This window comes from Podospora pseudocomata, chromosome 6 (assembly GCF_035222375.1).
Source record: "Podospora pseudocomata strain CBS 415.72m chromosome 6, whole genome shotgun sequence".
Lineage (NCBI taxonomy): Eukaryota > Fungi > Ascomycota > Sordariomycetes > Sordariales > Podosporaceae > Podospora > Podospora pseudocomata.
Genome location: NC_085890.1, coordinates 2369096 through 2386696, shown reverse-complemented (window position 1 = coordinate 2386696; position 17601 = coordinate 2369096). Strand labels below are relative to the sequence as shown.

The window sequence follows — 17601 nt, the reverse complement described above, 5'->3', positions numbered from 1 at the left end:
TGTGCTTCACTGTCCTACGATTGATGGCTTGTGATATGTAGCTGCCTAAAACTTTCGTGTTGGAAAGAAAATATGTTCATTTCTTCAAAAGTGTACTTGCCTACCTGGTATACATCATGCTCCCATCCTCCCAGCTTCCTCACCACTTACATACATTTTCACCTTTACTCACCACATCACTCACACAACCACGCCCAAAAAAAAGCGATAATAATCCGAGAATAAGAATAGTTAAAAGTGATACAAGTAAGAAAGTTAACAAAAAAAAAAAGAAAAAGAAAACCCATAGGAAAAATATATAAACGAGAGCAAGGCTTTTCTTTGCCTTCTTCCACATCATTCCATCCATCCATGCTGGCTTAATAGGTTCCTCATGAAACTCCTTGATTCCACACATCGTTGCAAAAACGCACATCTTTTTGAACCCGTCTCACTTCGACTCACTTCGACTCATATACTTCCCCGCCACCATCTTCCTCACCACTGGCAAGTCAACCCACCTCCTCGTGTCCTTCGGACTCACCAAGCTCCCCGCATCAGCAAACGGGTCTTCCTCGTCCAGCTCCCTCTCCTTGCCTTTGCTCTCCCCTAATCTGGCCACCGAAATCCCACTGCCTGTTCCTGGCCCTTCCGATTCGTTAGATGTGTACTCCCACCTCACTTCCACATGACCCGGTTGTGGCTCGGCGTTTTGTTCTCCAATCACCCGGCAGATGATCTTGCCCCAGTCTTGGGTCAGGGTGACGTCCCCGAGGCGCCAGTATACAAGGTGCTTGTCCTTCAGGTGCGTGCCCGAAGGCTTGGTCTGCACGCCGCTTGCTTTGGCACCTTCGTATGTTGCTACGAAGGAGAGGTTCGAGAGTGTTACTGGACGGGGCAGGTTCGAGGCCGGGTTGAGGCGGTATTGCAGCAGCAGACCAAGTTTGTCACCTTGAGGCTTCCATACGGGGTGGATGACAATAGGACACTGGCTGGCTAAAGCCGTATCCGAATCGGAGTGGACGCGGTAGGTGAAGGCGGTGGTTGTGCTGCCGAGGTGCGAAACATCGACCGTAAACTCATCGGGCGAAATCGTGTTGCCGACAAAGGTGCGGTTAGGACCGATGGATTCGAGCAGCGAGAACTTGTTAAGCTTGATGGTTTCGTGGTCTGTTCCGAGTTGGTTAACTACGCCCGTCCGTGAGAGACCGAAGAGAACATACCTGGCTGGGCAGCGTCGGGGTCAGGGTTGTAGGACAACGCAATCTCGCCCGTCACTTTGACAGACGTGACCTCGCCCTCTTCAAAGATGGCAGACACCGATTCAATCACTGACGAGTTCAGGCCGGTCGCATGCTCGGATCCGTGCATGTCCGGGTGCCGCAGCCTAGCAAAACCGCTGTAGGATGATGTGCCGCCAAGCGAGGTGCCTGAGCGGATCGACTGGGTGTCGGAAGCACGAGAGGTATGGCTCCCTTCTGTCGAGAACGGCGGCGTGGGCCTTGCCAGTGTCGTGGGAGGTAGTGATGGTGATGGCGGGAATGCGCTCCCGGGTACTTCGTGTGTTGGGGCTGGCATGTAAACCGTATTTCTTACATCTCTCCTGCCACGGACAGTACCCGTCTTTCTAGCAGGCGCCCCCATGGTCGTCAGAACACTGGCCACATTGGACAAGGCTGCTTGCTTCGCATCCTGGTCCTCCTCGGCGATGGGCTCGTTTTGGATGTTGAGCTTAAACATGTGATCCCCCTCCTCGGCCGCCGCCTCCCTCTGGGCCCGAGAGATGGGATCGTTCATGGCACCTGGAATCGTGAACCCTTCAGCATCCTTTGATGGTTCCTCATTTTGCTGCGCTGGCGGAGGCCCTGGAGGTGGCTGAACGTCAAAGATGTCCTCGGCGGTTCCATTCAGAAGGCTGGATGACTGCACATCCTTGTTGCCATCCCCACCAGTGATCCCGTTCGTGCCGTTAGGACCCTCATGTGAAGCCCTGGCATTCTCCTTCTCCGCTGTCGAATCGCGATGATCCGCGGCACCCGGGCTCTTGGGAGTCTCGACAACGGACGATAACCTATTCTGAGAGTCATTGTTCAAGTTGTGAGACGAAGATCTCGGTGACAGGGCGTGGCCGTGGCTGCTTCCGAGGTTCCGAGAAAATGGGCCGAGTCCCTTCTGAGGAGATATCTGCCCAAACCCGGCATGGACACTCTGTCGTCGGCGTCCCAACATGGTGCCGATCCGACTCCGGAGTTTCGATTCTGGGTGTCCCTGGTGTTGGAAGGAGTGTTCGCTAGTAACATCATCGTCGTGGCCGCCGTGAACGCTAGGTGGGGCTGCTGCGGTTGGCGTGGTGACGTTGGAGGCCCTCGTGTTGGTCGACCTCCTTTCAATCTTTGGCTTCCCAGCCGTGACCTTGCTCGCAAAGTTCTCGATCTCCTTGGCAGTGTTGACCTCCAGCATCATGTTCAGCACCTCTTCGGCAGCGGCCTGGGTTCGCGTTGCCTGGTCCACCTCGTGTGTCTCGAATTGGGTCAGCACGTCGCGCAAGTGGTTGATGCGCTGCTCGTCCAAAGCTTGAAGCGTTTCGAAGATGAAGGGCGCCTGCGACTCCCATTGCTGGTTGGCAGCTTCCAACCTGGATGCCGCTTGATCCACCTTTTGGGCATTAGCCTTGCCGCCCTTCTTGGACAGCTTCTCCGACTTTTCGGCGGCATCGTCCAGCTCTCTGGCCATAGTCTGGAGGTTCGCGCCGATGTTCTGGATATTCTGCATCTCCTTCTTGTTCTGAAAGGTTCGTAAGGAGTGTTCGACATCTTTCTCGATGCGCTGAGCGAGCAAGTGATGGGAAGCAGCAATGGCGTCGGTAGACTGAAGGATCTTATCCCATGGTGCTTGGAAGACGCTTTGCGCAACCTGATGTTAGTCAATGCGGACTTTCAAGGAGTACGGGAGAGTCACCAACCCAAGCTCGGATGACGCGTTGGGCACCTTGAAGACAAGCAGCTTTCGCAGGCCGGCGACGTACTGCTCCTCAACCCTTTTGCGTTCCTGTTCCACTCTTTAGCTCCTGTCCGGTTCCCGGGCGTCGAAAAGGCGTACCTGGAGCCAGTCGGCGATCTCGTTGTTGACTTTCGTGATGCGCTTGACTCGGTCGGACAATGTTTGCACGGCTTGGGTTGGTTGGAGGTTGGCCTGCGACAGGGAGGACACGCAGTCGGTCAGCATCGCAAGGGGAATTCAGAGGAGGCAAACAAATGAGCTCACCAGCATAGCTGGGTACTCGGCCCGCGAGAGGTCGTCGGTGGCAGCCATGGCCGGCAATGTGCTGGTACGAGTTGGTCGTGAGGCGCAAATTGGCCAAAAGTCAAAAGGGCTGAGCCAAGCGAAGAGAGGAGGGGACGGAGCGGCGCTGGGCTTGGTTAAATCAACTCATGCCAGTAAATGCAACCGTGGTACTTGGCCGCCGAGCGGCGACAGAGAGAGAAAGAAAGAGTGATAGATAGCGAGAGTGAGAAGAAGATGGCAAAAGAATACAAAAAGACAAAGGGACGACGATAAATTGCTTGGGGCAGCTTAAACGGCGTGCAGGCAGCGTCTGAAATTGCAAGTTCGCGGCTTTCGGGCCTGGACCTGGACAGTGTGGACAGCGGACAGTTGATGTCACGGGGATGAAGCTCGCATTTTCTGTGGGGAAGCTGCACAGCCAGTCATTTGAATTGACAAATTGCCCTCCAGCCAACCACTGAGCTCCCTGCCAGCGATGCCAAGCACCGCCAGCCAGCCGCATCCTTCCACAGGGCATCAGACTCGATCCACAGCAGATGCAGAAGACCCTGGAACTGTTCCTGAAAGAGCTTCCGGAAACATCATCATCATAGTGACCTGCCTTGAGCCAATGCGGACAGTTTGTCTCTCTGAAACTTTACTTCCCTCAGACTGTCCTCAGAGTTGATCACTGTTCCCAGCTAACAATAGCCAATCTTACTGCTTACTGCCTCCCCAACTGCCGTTTACCTCGGGAAGGTAACTCAGGGCGGACGCATTCAGGGGTTCAACACACAGACACCACCATCTCATTCCCAGATGTCAGACTCGGCTGATTGGAGGGCTGTACTTACGGCCTCGGAACGATATGACAACATCCAGAGGCTGTGGGTTTATTGCTGTTATTGTTGGCTCTTTTCTTTTTTGATACTAATGATATGCACAACAAAACAGAACCAAGGTACTAGCTGCCTCTAGAGGTAGTGCGTTTAGCTTTGAGGATGAAGCTTACAAGACATCTGCCAGCAGAGTAGGTTTCACTACCTACCTTATCCTTACTTTGCCGATGGGCTCTAACTGGCTGTAGGAAGAATATGATTCCGCCTGCAATCCACCACCATCCTCTCCGCCATACTCACCACCAGAAGGTGTCACTACTCCTGCAAGTCCCGGCATCAAAATAGGTAGCTATGCCAACTGTCACTGCATCGATGACGGCGCCACCTCCCAAGTCTATCGCTCCGATACCTACGCCCTCAAAGTCATTGTCGAAACCAACATCGCCCCCCACAACCCCCGCCTCGAAGCTAGGCTCTTGTCGTCCTTGTCCCACGAGAACATCATCAGCCTCATCGAAACATTTTATGACCAATCCACCCGCTTCGTTCTCGTCTTCCCTTACATGCCTCTGACTCTCAACCGGGTTCTCGAGCAACACACCGAATCCAACACCACCCTCTCATCCCGACAAACTAACCACATCTTTGTCGCTCTATTCTCGGCTTTGGATTACCTACACACCCAAGGCATCATCCACCGGGACATCAAACCCTCCTCTCTGCTTTTATCCTCCCCCTTCTCCGCCTCATCTCCCGTCCCCAGCATCACACTGATAGACTTTGGCACAGCCTGGTCACCCGAGCACTCACCGCCAACCGAACCAGCGGATAACAAAATCCTCGACATTGGCACAAGCCAGTACCGTGCTCCTGAGGTGCTATTCGGCAACAAGTCGTACACCACGGCGGTGGATATCTGGGCTGCGGGCGTGATGTTGGCGGAGTGTATCATGAAGCCGTGTCCCAGGCCGTTGTTTGAAAGTAGGGGTGTACACGAAGATGGGAACCAGCTCGGGTTGATATTGAGTATCTTCAAGACGATTGGGAGTCCGACAGAGGAGACCTGGCCAGAGGCAGGGAGGGGCGGGAAGGAGGGGTTGAGGACTGTTCCGTGGGAGAGTTGGAGGGCTTTTGAGAGGAGGGGTTGGGAGGAGGTGCTGCCGGAGGTGGTGGGGGACAGGTGGAGGGAGCTGGTGGGGAGGTGTGTGAGGTATCAGAGTGGGTGGAGGGTCAGGGCTGGAGAGGCGGTGGAGATTTTGAGAGGGGGAAGTGAGAGGTTAGACTGACCAAATCCAAATGACAAAGCAATCAACCAAGAATGACATTATCGGCCCGGACAAGCAGCTGTTAATCTTCGGAGTGGGCCGACCCGGGAACTGTGTCTGGCGCCGGCTTGGCACTCCGAACCGCCCCCTTTCCCCCCCCCCAGAACATCGGGTCCGCCCAACACGGCCTAGCGGCGGACAAGGGGACCCAAAAGTCACGCGGGGAAGCAGGGAGCTGGGATCATGTTGTCGCAGTGAAGAAGGCTTGGCGGGATGGCACCCGATCGATAAGAGCTTCATGACACACAAGCTGCGCCGTTGCACCGCAGAAGAAAATTGGCTCGTGGAACATTGGAATGTTCACTTCAGCTTCTCTTTTGGAGAGAGAAGGTGGGGGTCATAATATTCCCCCCTCATCCCCCCCCTCACTTCCCTCAACTCATATCAACACGAGAAAAGGTATCGAGGTTGTTGGTGGCGCTCGACATCGGGCTTAATTGGTTGGATCTCACTGATTCCAAGGAAGCCGAAGTGGGGCTGCTCCCGCCTGGGTCACCAACCTTCTGATTGTCGGGATCGCCATCATTGGTCCGTCGCCCATGCACCTATCAACGAGACTTGGGGGGGAGGGGAGGGGGGGTGAATGGTAGGCAGCTCGATGCTGGCCGCCCATGGCTGACTGGGCTGTGCCCCCGGGCTGGAAGAAAGCACTACTGCTGGTCGACTGCATGATCCCGACATACTACCCCCGAGCCAGTCTCTTTCTTCTCTTCTCCTTGCTTTCCATTCTTGTCCAGTGTTTTTTGTTTTCGTGTTTGATCCGGATTGAATCATGAGGAAGAGCACGCCATGAAGAACAGACAGAAGTCGAGAACTGGTACGCGAGAGCTTCTCGTCCCCCTCATCAACAGCCTTGTTGTTGTTGTTGTTGTTGTTGTTGTTGTTGATGATGACCCTCCTCCGCCTTATCTGACGCGCGCTGTTGCTAACTTTGACCGATAGGTTGTCGAACTTGTAAAGTCAGGCGGGTACGCGGCCCAGGATGATTCTGAGTTTAACTTTTCTGTCCCCTTGGCCAGACTAACCTATCCTCTCTGTAGCTGCGATGTGATGAAGCCAAACCCGCCTGTGAGAACTGTCTCAAGAAGGGCTTCCAGTGCCCCGGTTATCAGCAGCGTCTCCAATGGTCGACCAAGCATGAAAGGCCGACGGTGATTAACACGACAGGGCCTGACAACTTTGCCCAGCTCGTCACCGCTGCTTCGGCCTCTATCGTCAAGACCGCCTCCCCTGCCGGCAACCCATCTGGGTCTGACGCCAACGTCTCGGCCGCAAGCCCGACGACTCCCAGCCCGGCTGCGGCTGTAAGCCGGGAATCTTCCTCGGCACCGCGGTCAGCTACACTATCCGCCTCGCCGCCACCGTCTTCATTTACCCTCTCGCCACCACCCCAGTCAGAGGCTCCCGTCGAGGATGGTACTGGCGGTGATGGCGGCACTCTTGTTCCCGTCGCCCGGAAGAGTGGCGGCTTGACTCCGACGAATCGGCAACAGGAACCCATGATGTTTCAGCAAGTGGTGGATATTCCTACGTTCCTGATAGAACACTGGTTCAAGTCTGTCTGTTGTTCCTGGTCGGCTTTTGACTCTCAGACAAACCCCTACCGCCGACTAACCTCGACACTGTGGAACACATCGACACCCGTGTTCTATGCCCTCCAAGCCATCTCGGCAGCCTCGCTTGTCGAGCGCCTTCCTCATGTCATCAAAGACACGGCCCGTGCCGCCCCGCGAAAGGCTGCCGAGGCCATCCACAAAGAGCTCGTCGCCTTCTCGACAGGCTATCGTCCGCGTTTCCCGGTTGAGCTCCTGTTATCCTTGTTCTGTATGAGCTCGTCCATGTGCTGGATGGAGTCGCGACAACTTGGCCAGCAATACGTACGACAGGCCCACAACGTGCTGAAGATCCTCGACCGCCAGACGCTCGATTCCGAATCGCAGGAACTCCTCGACTTCTTCAAGGGATGTTTGCTGTACGAAGAGGCGCTGAGGAGTGTGGTGTCGGAGGAGGAAATAGACTTCGCCAACATGCTCAGCTGGGCAGAGCCGACAGATCAAGGACCGCTGGTGGCCGCAACACCGCACGCATGGACAGGTGTTTCTGCTGACGTCTTTCGACTTTTCGGCAAGGCTGTTGCTCTTTGCCGGCGGTCCCGCACACGATGGCAGCATAACGATGGGACGAGCTATCGCGTCCTGCAAGGTGCCATGAAGGACATCCAGGAGGCTACCGTGATCGAAGAGTCATTGTTGTCCATTGATATCACGCCTGTCGAGACCAGCCTCACGCCTGATACGGCTTCGACGATATCGACTGATCTGTACAATGCTACGCAAGCCTATCGGCTCTCATCACTCCTCCAGCTGTACGAGACTTTCCCCGATCTCGTCGCAAAGCGAATGCCCGATTTGGCGGACCAAGATGGAACCATTCTCTGGAGTACATGGGTATCTCCCTTGGCCCTTCACGTCACGGATGTTCTCAGGGCTTTGCCAGTTGGAAGCATGCGATGTATCCAACCGCTGCTCTGTCTCTGCGCGGGGAGCGGGCTGCGGTTCGACAGGAAGGTCCCCCTCGGTCGCGGCCATCAGAGCTTCCTGCTCAGCACCGAGTCGACGGCTGCGGCGGCGATCCCCACGCCCACATCGTGTATTGTCGCTGATACGGACTCTTCCCTAGCCGCCACGCCCGGGATGTCAGAGAATGCCATCAAGACGTCACAGGCCCGGTCGTTCATCATGGCCCGGTTGGATCAGCTGGAGAACAGCCTGCCACCGAAGCCGATTGGTGTGGCCAAGCAGCTGCTGCGTGCTGTCTGGACCGCGTATGACGAAGAGATTGGGCTGGCACGTCGGACGCACTGGCTGGATGTGATGAGCCAGACAGGCCTCCACAGTCTATTCGGATGAGGTGATCCTAACACTACAAGACATTCTCTCCACCACCACAATTCAAGGTCAAGATTTATGCAGATGACACGCCGGGGGGCGAACTTAGTCGAGAGCAATCGTCCCCTTGTCGGTAGGGGTATAATCTTCCTCCTCGGGGTGCACCAAAATGCCGAGAGACTCCTCGGTCTCGTGAAAGTCAAGCCCCTCATGGATATGCCTAATCACGGTAGGTTAGCCCATCCTCTTCAGATGCTCCCGAAAAGAAAACTTACTTGTCAACCGCTAGCACCTCCAACCCGGGGATGCAGTCGATCCCCGCGATGATCAACCAGCTCCCAAAGAAACTCCAGCTGAAGCCGACCAACACCTCGACGATCTGCACCCACAACTGCCTCACGTTCCCATCAAACACCACCCCCCCGGGAACATCCAGCCCGCCATACGCCGCCACCTCCCTCCGCGCAAACAAGCCCGTCATGACGGTGGCCGCCACGCCACCAACACAATGAGTAGCAAAGGTATCCCCATTGTCGACCCACCTCCACTTATGCGCCAGCTTGGTAAACTTGATCCTCAACGCCTGACGACAAACAACCGCGCCAAAGACACCAAAGAAGAACGCAGTAGGCATGTCGATGAACCCCGCCGAGGGCGTGATCATCACCAACCCGGAAATCGCGCCCATGAACGTCGCGTCGAGTGACCACTTGCCCGATTCGAGAAAGGTCATCACCGACCAGGTGAGGGCTCCGGAGGCGGCGCAGAGGTTGGTCACGCAGAGGGCCATGACGGACTGGAAGTTTAGCGCGAGGGCGGTGCCGGCGTCGAAGGCGAGCCAGGAGCCCCAGATGATGATCATGCTGACGAGCTGGAAGAAGGAGTTTCCGGGACGGTGGAGGCGGATGTGGGTCGGGGTGCGGAGGGGGGATTTCTTGGAGCGGAAGAGAGGGTAGGAGAGGTAGAGGGAGATTGCGGTCGCGGTGGCGCCGGAGCAGACGTGAACGGGGGTTCCTTTTTTCCCATCTCACAGTCAATACAAACAGATGGAGCATATTGAAATGGGATGGTGCTCACCTCCCGCGAAATCCAAAACTCCAAGCTCCTCCCCCAGCACACCACCCCCCCAGACCATGTGCGCGAGGGGACAGTAGATGAATGTTGACCATGACGCGATGAACACCGCGCAGGACTTGATGGTGCCCCGTTCTACGAACCCGCCTACTGCGATGGCGCAGACCGTGGCTTCAAAGACGAGCTGGAATTCACTGAACAAAATGGCGGGGATGGTGCCGACGGGCGAGGAGAGGACGTCGCGGTGGAAGAGGTGGGCGGTCCAGGAGCCGAAGAACCAGCCGTTTCCCGGGCCGTAGGCGAGGGAGTAGCCGAGGACGAACCACTGGATGGAGCAGATTGAGATCACGAGGACGGCGGGGAGGGCGGCGGTGAGGGAGTTGCGGCGCCAGGTGTAGCCGCTGTAGGCTATTCCTACCTGTGGGGGGTTGGGGGGCGGGGTGTTAATGACTTGTAAGGGGAAGGGGGGGAGGAAGGGGAAAGGGGAAAGGGGGAAGGGGAGGGTTAGGGTTTGTGATGATGGTGTGGTGATGAGGGAAAACATACAGTCGGGACAATGGTCCAGCAGATTACCGTGCAGACGAGGATAAACAGGGTGTCTATCTTGTCGCAGTCCTCCCAGGCGGCGACGACCGAGGAGGCCATTTTTCCTCTTTTTGTCAATCGGTCTGTCTGTCTGTCTGTCTGTCGTGATTACTTTAATGAATCGGATGGATACAAGGAAAGCAACGAGGTTAAAAAGTGTGTCATTCACCCAACCCAATAAACAAGGTGCTGTTCGAGGTGTGTAACAAGCAAGCAAGCAAGCAAGCAAGAATATCTTCCCAATGTCGAAAAAGATAAGAAAATTACCCTCTGAGAACCAACAATACCGCACGCAGATGGTCGACATCATGCTGTTGGTTGCGAAGGTAGGTAGGATCAATATATATGTACCCATCCGGCCATCCGCGCCCTCTTCCCCCCCCTCCTCTACAAAACCACGACCTCGGTAATCACCTTCTTCTTTTGGGTTCATTTTCCTCTTTTTTTCTCCCATTTATTTCTGAAAGTGGTATACAGCTCCCCCAAAGAGCGGGGTTGGGTTGGGTTGGGGAGGAGATGATGCGTTGTGATACCTGTTGATAAGACATTTATGTACATACAAATCGCCCCCCCCCCTCTGATAAGAGCTACGGTGGAGATAAGGGGAACAAAAGCTTCCGATGCAACGCCGTGGTGCTATGCATGTGTAAGTGGTTGGTTGGTTGGTTGGTTGTACTTTTTTGCTCGATGGGGATTAGCGCCGGATGGACTCCCCAGATGTTGATCAATTTGTCCATGTACAGCTCCAGAAAAAGCATTCTCACAACCACACCTACTCGGTCAGCTAATAAAAACATCGGAATCCCCCAGATCTGTATCCATCCATCATTCTATGAGTCCCCTGCGCCGTCGTGTACAACCACCACCATGACACACCATCCTCAGCCTATCACGCCCTTTCCCGGGCAATATGTCGTTGCTTCCCCATCCCAGACTATCGACCCGATGATGCACGCGGGGCAGCTGGTTGGTGATCCGGCACACAGCTTGTGAGACCTCCATCCTAGCGAGTGATTCAACCCCCCCCTGTACTGGTTCACTCGCTGCCGTGGAATCTTGCATATAAAACCCTCCGCCAAGGCCTTTCTTTCCGAGCACTCATATCTCGTTGTCTACTGCAATCTACCACCACCGCTACTGCCAAGAATACCCTCCATCCGTCTTGGCCCTGCATGTACACTGCCTAGTGTAGCTTCTCGGCCCGTACCGAATCACTCACCTCTAGAAATGGCAGACATGGAAAAGAAGCCGCCCGTGGGCAATGGGGCTGTCGAGGCGCAGTTGGGAAACGCCACCCCCGAGACGGACATCATCAATCTGCTGGGGTACAAGCCTGAGCTGAAGCGGAACCGGTCAATGTTTACGCTGTTGTTTCAGAGCTTGGCTATTGCTGCTGTATGATCATCGCCATGCTGGGCAAGGTAAAGAGGAGACTGATGATGATTTGAACTCTAGATTCCCTACGGCTTCGGCGGTCCCCTCATCAGCGCCATCTACGGCGGGGGCGAGTCCTTTCCTTGCCTACAGAACAAATGATAATAACTAACAAAACCAGGCCAACTCCCCATGTTCCTGGGCTGGATCTTAGTTCTGATCGTAGACGAGTGCATCGCCCTCTCCCTAGGCGAGCTCGCCTCCCGCTATCCCACCTCAGCAGGCCCCTACTACTGGTCCTTCCAACTCGCCCCTCCCCGCTTCCGCACCGTCCTCTCTTTCGTCACAGGATGGACCTGGCTGATAGGCAACTGGACAATTACTCTCTCGGTCAACTTTGGGTTTGCCTCCCTCATCGCCGCCTGTGTGGCGCTGTACCACCCTGATTTTATCATTGAGCCGTGGCAGTTGCTGCTCATCTTTTACGCGATCTGCGGTATAACGTTTTTGATATGCGCTTACGGGAATAGGTTGCTGCCAGCGGTTGATACCGCCTGCGCGGCGTTTACTGCCGTGGCGATTTTGGTGACGCTTATTTGTTTATCTGCCAAGGCGGAGGTGGGGAGGAATGAGGTGGGGGAGACGTTGGGGGGGTATGATACCAGTTTGAGTGGGTGGGGGGGTTTCAGCTTCTTCATCGGGGTGTTGCCGGCGGCGTACACGTTTAGTGCCATTGGGATGGTGTCGGCCATGGCGGAGGAGTGTGATGATCCGGCGGTCAAGCTGCCGAGGGCGATTGCGCTTTGTGTGCCGGTTGGGGGGGTTGCTGGGCTTTTCTTCGTATGTCTTGCTATTCCTTTCGTCCGTGAGAGAGAGTTGCTGACCACAGGTGTAGATCATCCCTATATGCGCCACCATGCCGGCCTTGGAATACATCCTCGACGCTCCCGTCGCCCAGGCTTTGCCTTACATCTTTGCTGCTGTCATGGGCTCCCCCGCTGGGGGCTTGGGACTGAGCATCCTCGTCCTGATCATCACGTTCTTTTGCTCCATCTCCATCACCGTCGCCGCGTCGCGTTGCACCTGGGCCTTCGCCCGCGACAAGGCCATACCTGTCTCGAGACTCTGGAGCAGGGTTGATGCCCGCCGCGGGGTGCCCATCTGGGCTCTGGCGCTGACGACAGTTGTTCAGATGCTGCTCGGGCTGATCAACCTTGGGTCGTCGTCTGCCTTCTTGGCGTTTGTCTCTGTGGGCGTGATATCACTTGCCGTGTCGTATGCGATTCCGATCTCGATCAGCATGTGGCATCGCCGGAGGGAGGTGAATGCCGCGCGGTGGACGATGGGGGCGAAGGTTGGGTGGGTGGTGAATGTGATTGCCGTGTTGTGGATTGTGTTTGAGACGGTGCTGTTTTCGATGCCGCAGGTGTTGCCGGTGGATGAGGTGACGATGAATTATGCGATTGTGGTGTTTATGGGGTTTATGGTGTTGAGTGCGGTTTGGTATGGGGTTTATGCGAGGAAAGGTGAGTTGATTCTTTGAGGTCTGATGATGAGTGGGTGCTGATGAGTTTGGTAGTTTATGCTGGGCCTCCTGAGTCGGATGGGATTAAAGTTGAGAGGTGATCGAACGGTAGGCATGTTTGCACCGCAATGGAAGATTTGATTTGAGATTTACAGGCCTATGATGATCAAGTGGTATTGTGCCGGCTATTGCTATGGCTATGGCTATGGCTATGGCTGTGGCTATGGCTATGGCTATGGCGGGTGATGGTAACACGTTAAACCCGGTCCGCTAGCGTTCGCTTGGGCTGCGGGTTAGAATGCCGGAGTTAAGGCTGTGATGTTACGGTAGGTATTGCTTACTGGGTCGCCATATTGAGAGACTGCCATATGACACAAGGGAATATCTTACCTGCTGTACGGCCTGTCATTGAGGCAACAAGAATATGTTGCTGGTAGCATAGGTAATAATACCATCGCCGTCCATTGATAGCTGTCCCACTGTCATCGAAGTTTCCCCCTCCCCCTCCCCCCCCATCATCATCTTCATCATCATCTATACAAACCGCCATCAACCTCTCTCCCCTCCCGCACATCGTCACATCACCCCATCACAATCAGCAAACCTCGAACACACACTCCCAACCATCACCCCCGCCATATCCACCACCCCCACCCACTTTGACGCCTTGGACATCGTAATCAACCCCGCGAGGCAACCTCCTCACCGGGGACAGCGAGTCCATCCTCCTCTCCCGTGCCAACCTCTCCCTTGCCCAAGACCAATTCCAGACAAACTTCTGGGGTCCACAGCCTTAATAACCTTACATGTGGTTCGACACGTGCGGCAGTCTGGTGGTAAAAGGGGGGGGGGGGTGATTTTGAATATAGCCTCCATCGGCGGCCGGCTTCCCGCCCCTGGCAGTGCGTTTTATCACGCGAGTAAATTTGTTCTTGAGGGGTTTACAGAGAGTGTGAGAAAAGAGTTGAGCCCGGAGTGGAATGTGAAAATGGGGGTTGTTGAGATGAAGGGAATAGATTTCTTGGAATCTCCGCTCGATGGGTTCGGTGGTAGTTTAGTATACTAGTCTAAAATCAAGTCTTGGATTGCTATCATGCTTTCATGGGAGCCCCTGAGGGTTGCTGTAGCAACGGCGAGAATGTGTTTGTTGCCCAAGATGTCGCGATGCTTCGCTCGTGATGTTGGTAAGAAATGTTGGTGAGATGCAATCAAAGGAAAAGACAAGAGAAAATTGCGATGCGAGATCTCAAGTGGAAAGATGTTGTGTCGTATGATGCCTTGCCCTCCGGTGCGTCACCCAGTCCGACTGCTTGCTGCAAAAGTCACATTCTGTTTTGGCTAGGGAAATCAATCAAAGATTCAGTTATACAAAGATACAGCGAGCATATCATAGGCTACCTAACCAGGAAGGGTTGCCAGCTCAGCTTCTCATACTTTGGTAGCGATGTGGTATCTTTGAGTATGATTAAGCGGTGAATGGGAGCCTGCTGGTATAAAAGTTTTTTGTGGCAGCAGCTGAAAAGAGATCACCTAATGAGAGTACTAAGAATGGTATCTGAAGGTGTCGGTGATGTGTATGATGAAATGTTGTTTGCGCGCTGGCATATGTGCAATCCTGCAATATATATCGGCCGAGGGACAGGCCAGTGTTTCCATGCTGGCACAGTTTGTTGATGTTCGTTGCTCAGGGGGGAATTCAGGGGTATTTGCACCTTGTATAAGAGAGCCATGCAGCTATTTTCCCAGCACAGACCAGTCCGTGATGTTCCAAGATACAATATAGATATGAGATTCCAAATGTTTTACAGCATTATACTGCCATATTTAACCGGGGAAACCCAATCCATCATTCATCACACAATGGTATGGATGCCCATCATGAATGCTAAGGCATAGCCGCCGCCATCATGGTAACCATCACAGCAAACATAATCTTCCGTCCTGACATTCTGGGATCACTCTTGCAAGTGTTATCAAGTGAAAATATGCCAAGTGCTAGTCGCAAAGTGCATACCCAGCACATACGATGTGAACAGAAAAGGAGACTGCGATGGGGTATCAAGGGAGTGAAAAACAGTCCTGGACATTTCACGTGGGCACGGTTAAACTGCCTTAGTCTTCTGCATCTTTTCAGTCTAGTCTACGGCCTGTCCTCTTTCTTTTTATACATGCTAATATCATCGCCTTCGTTCACAACTTTGCTGCGTCCTTGGGATACCCAACATGCCCCAAGACTATCATCAACGGCCTTGTAGACAGAAGAAATAAGACTGCGGCGAGATATCAAGGGCTTTGAACATAGTTAGTATGCCTCCCAACCATGTCTAAAGGCTTCACAACTATCTCTTACTTGTCTTTAAAAGTTTACCGACGATCCTTTCAAGGATCAATCATCTATACCATGGGCCTTTCAACTCCCTGTGTACCGATGTCTTCTCACCATCTTCCAAGGCCCCCTCATTCACGGAGACTGTCTCTATTTTCTTGTCCTTGACATGCCCCGTGGTAGCAGCCCCCATCCCCTACTAGCACCCCCAGCCTCGGTGACATTCACTGTCCCGACGTTAAAGATGGGAGAGTAACCTAAGGACTTCCGTATCAAGAACCACAATCACGTCACCTCTACTCCCACAAGTTGCAACCAGTGAATATACAAGAGCACCGCCGACGCCGAGTGAATCTATTTTGGCGAGATGAGCCCGGCAAAGTGGATTAAGCGGGTCCAAGCAAATACGGGGAGGTGAAGCCCAGTCTTGTTCTTGCCCGGGGCCTCTTCCTCGGGTATTCAACGGGCTGTCACCTCCCATCATCCTCCCCTCCCATCTCTCTCTCTAACTCTCCCTCCCCAAGCATTCATCACCACATCTTTGCTTAACCCCCTCGCTTTTTCTTGTTTTTTTTGTTCCCATTCAGCATCGCTTTTGCTCCTACGTCGCATCAAAGAGACATATATATATATATATATATACGTCTTTTTATCTCTTAAGAAGAATGTCAAAGGGAAAGCGAAGACACACCAAGCGGTGCCGTTACCACCACCGCCGCCCAAAAGCCAACCCCAACTACATCATCAAGACCGATGATGCCACCCCCGTTCTCGCCCTGCCCATGGAGTTGTTTGTCAAAATCGGCAAGTATTTGACACAAGCGGAGGCCATGGCGTTTGGTGCGGCTTGCAAACAGGTTGGGTACATGCTCAGACCGGCCATCTGGCAGTCCCTCGCGCTCAAGACGGACTCGCACGCGAGGTTTGGGGAGGAGCTGGGCCGAATTGTTGCCCGCGCGAAGGCTGAGCTGGACAGGTTCCAGCGCTGCGAGCTGCCTTGTCGGCCGTTTGTGGAGGATGTCAAGTATGTTTTTCGTCCCATGTCACACGATTGTTGTGTAATGGTGCTCTGGTACACTGTCATTTGTTGTAGCGGTATTCGGTCAAGGTGCCAGCCGACCTTTAGTCCTCACTCTCTTCCTCCTCGTACTGAAACGTCGACTAACCACCCCCCATCTCCGCAGAAACCTCAACCTCTACCTCCAACACCACGATCCCCTCGACCGTGAAGAACCCCACCACCCCGAACTAGCCAACAAGATCCTCGACTTGCTCTCCCTCCTCCCAAACGTCCAGAAGCTCAACCTGGACCTCAGAGATCTCCAACAACCACAGGTCGCCCACCTAATCACCCTCCTGGGTATCAACCCAACCCCCATCCTCCCCCAGGCTCGCCAAGTGAGGTTCACCACTGGGGAACACGACCACAACGCCGCGCAACAACGCCGTAGCTTCGACCCCATCACCTGCGGCCGAGTCATCGCAGCCGTCTGCCGCTCCCTCGGGCCTCACGTAACGGACTTTGAATTCATCCGTGGCACAGAGCAAGAAAACAATGAAGCGTTGCTTGAAGTCGCGGAGGCATTCACCAACGGCGAAAGAAAAATGAAGAAATTGCTCGTTGCGTCCACCGATTCGATGCATGGGTTTGATATGTTTGGCGCGAGGGAGATTTTGGAGCAAATCGTTGCTCCGCACAGAGACAGCATTGAGGAGATTTTTATCGGGGATGATGCCGAGTGGGAGCCCGAAGGGGGGAGGGAGGAGTGGAGGGAGCACTACGGGGCTGTTGACCATATTGTTGGCGCGTTGGAGCAAATGCCAAATTTGAAAAGGGTGGCGTTTCCGGTGGTGGATTTTCGGTGTGAGGGGGTGAGGGATATGGCTGGGGATGAGAATTTTGCAAGGGAGGAGGTGGAGAAGGAGATGAAAAGGGTTGTTGGGGCGGTGATGGATAGGTTGCCCAACTTGGATCATGTGGCGTTTTGGTCGCAGTATCAGGAGATGGGGGTTGAGGCTTGGAGGGAGGGGGATGGGGAGGCGGGGTTGGGGTGGAGTTTTCATGAGGTGAGGGATGATTGGATTCGGCCGAGGAGTGGAAGGGGGGCGTGGCCGATGGGGATTTGGGGGCGTTGGTGGTGAGGATTGGTGAGGATTGGTGAGGATTGGTGAGGGTGGTGAGAGTGGTTTGGTGATTGCTTGGGTTGTTGACTCTAGTTGGCTATCACTAAGGTTGGTGGGCAGACTGGACAGATGGTAGTTTGGTGGCATTGGTGAGGGTTTCTCTAGGAAGTAGTAGGGTATAGGTTACCTTTTCGAAGATAGCGGGTATTCAATATAATGTTTTAGTACTGGCGGACATCTTGTGCGATATGGTGCGGTGAAGCAAGGAATCAGATGGCATGGCGAATTGTGTTTGAGA

General features: G+C 54.2%; 8 protein-coding genes across 8 annotated transcripts; 6 read left to right on the top strand and 2 right to left on the bottom strand.

Annotated features, from left to right (window-relative positions):
* Window positions 1-25: 25 nt before the first annotated feature.
* SYP1 (SYP1 family protein) lies at window positions 26-3658 on the bottom strand. Its single transcript, XM_062891734.1, has 5 exons — window positions 3244-3658; window positions 3079-3171; window positions 2938-3027; window positions 1203-2892; window positions 26-1149 (listed from the first exon to the last, which is right to left on the bottom strand). The coding sequence occupies exons 1-5, from the start codon at window positions 3289-3291 to the stop codon at window positions 431-433; spliced, it is 2640 nt and encodes an 879-aa protein (XP_062740787.1). The 5' UTR covers window positions 3292-3658; the 3' UTR covers window positions 26-430.
* A 148-nt stretch (window positions 3659-3806) lies between these two features.
* CSK1 (mitogen-activated protein kinase) lies at window positions 3807-5368 on the top strand (the record flags this gene model as incomplete). Its single annotated transcript, XM_062891735.1, has 3 exons — window positions 3807-4130; window positions 4198-4273; window positions 4331-5368. Exons 1-3 carry the CDS (start codon window positions 4063-4065, stop codon window positions 5366-5368), a joined length of 1182 nt encoding a protein of 393 aa, XP_062740786.1. The 5' UTR covers window positions 3807-4062.
* On the bottom strand, window positions 4127-10257 carry QC762_0096510 (uncharacterized protein). The gene is given in 5 exon segments (XM_062884125.1): window positions 4127-6286; window positions 6302-8515; window positions 8571-9309; window positions 9373-9787; window positions 9916-10257. The coding sequence occupies 4 exon segments, from the start codon at window positions 10012-10014 to the stop codon at window positions 8401-8403; spliced, it is 1368 nt and encodes a 455-aa protein (XP_062740783.1). The 5' UTR covers window positions 10015-10257; the 3' UTR covers window positions 4127-6286; window positions 6302-8400.
* On the top strand, window positions 6197-8316 carry QC762_600400 (uncharacterized protein; the record flags this gene model as incomplete). The annotated part of the gene is made up of 3 exons (XM_062891736.1): window positions 6197-6224; window positions 6350-6375; window positions 6448-8316. 3 exons carry the CDS (start codon window positions 6197-6199, stop codon window positions 8314-8316), a joined length of 1923 nt encoding a protein of 640 aa, XP_062740785.1.
* QC762_0096520 (uncharacterized protein) lies at window positions 8374-8807 on the top strand (the record flags this gene model as incomplete). Its single annotated transcript, XM_062884126.1, has 2 exons — window positions 8374-8524; window positions 8548-8807. 2 exons carry the CDS (start codon window positions 8374-8376, stop codon window positions 8805-8807), a joined length of 411 nt encoding a protein of 136 aa, XP_062740784.1.
* A 147-nt stretch (window positions 10258-10404) lies between the features above and the next one.
* On the top strand, window positions 10405-11490 carry QC762_0096500 (uncharacterized protein; the record flags this gene model as incomplete). Its single annotated transcript, XM_062884124.1, has 2 exons — window positions 10405-11349; window positions 11410-11490. The coding sequence occupies exons 1-2, from the start codon at window positions 11182-11184 to the stop codon at window positions 11488-11490; spliced, it is 249 nt and encodes an 82-aa protein (XP_062740782.1). The 5' UTR covers window positions 10405-11181.
* Window positions 11491-11520: 30 nt separating this feature from the next.
* TPO5_1 (polyamine transporter tpo5) lies at window positions 11521-13944 on the top strand (the record flags this gene model as incomplete). The annotated part of the gene is made up of 4 exons (XM_062884123.1): window positions 11521-12168; window positions 12224-12854; window positions 12908-13041; window positions 13072-13944. 3 exons carry the CDS (start codon window positions 11521-11523, stop codon window positions 12952-12954), a joined length of 1326 nt encoding a protein of 441 aa, XP_062740781.1. The 3' UTR covers window positions 12955-13041; window positions 13072-13944.
* Window positions 13945-15844: 1900 nt separating this feature from the next.
* Window positions 15845-17321, top strand: QC762_600435 (uncharacterized protein; the record flags this gene model as incomplete). Its single annotated transcript, XM_062891737.1, has 2 exons — window positions 15845-16203; window positions 16364-17321. The coding sequence occupies 2 exons, from the start codon at window positions 15845-15847 to the stop codon at window positions 17319-17321; spliced, it is 1317 nt and encodes a 438-aa protein (XP_062740780.1).
* Between the last annotated feature and the right edge of the window lie 280 nt (window positions 17322-17601).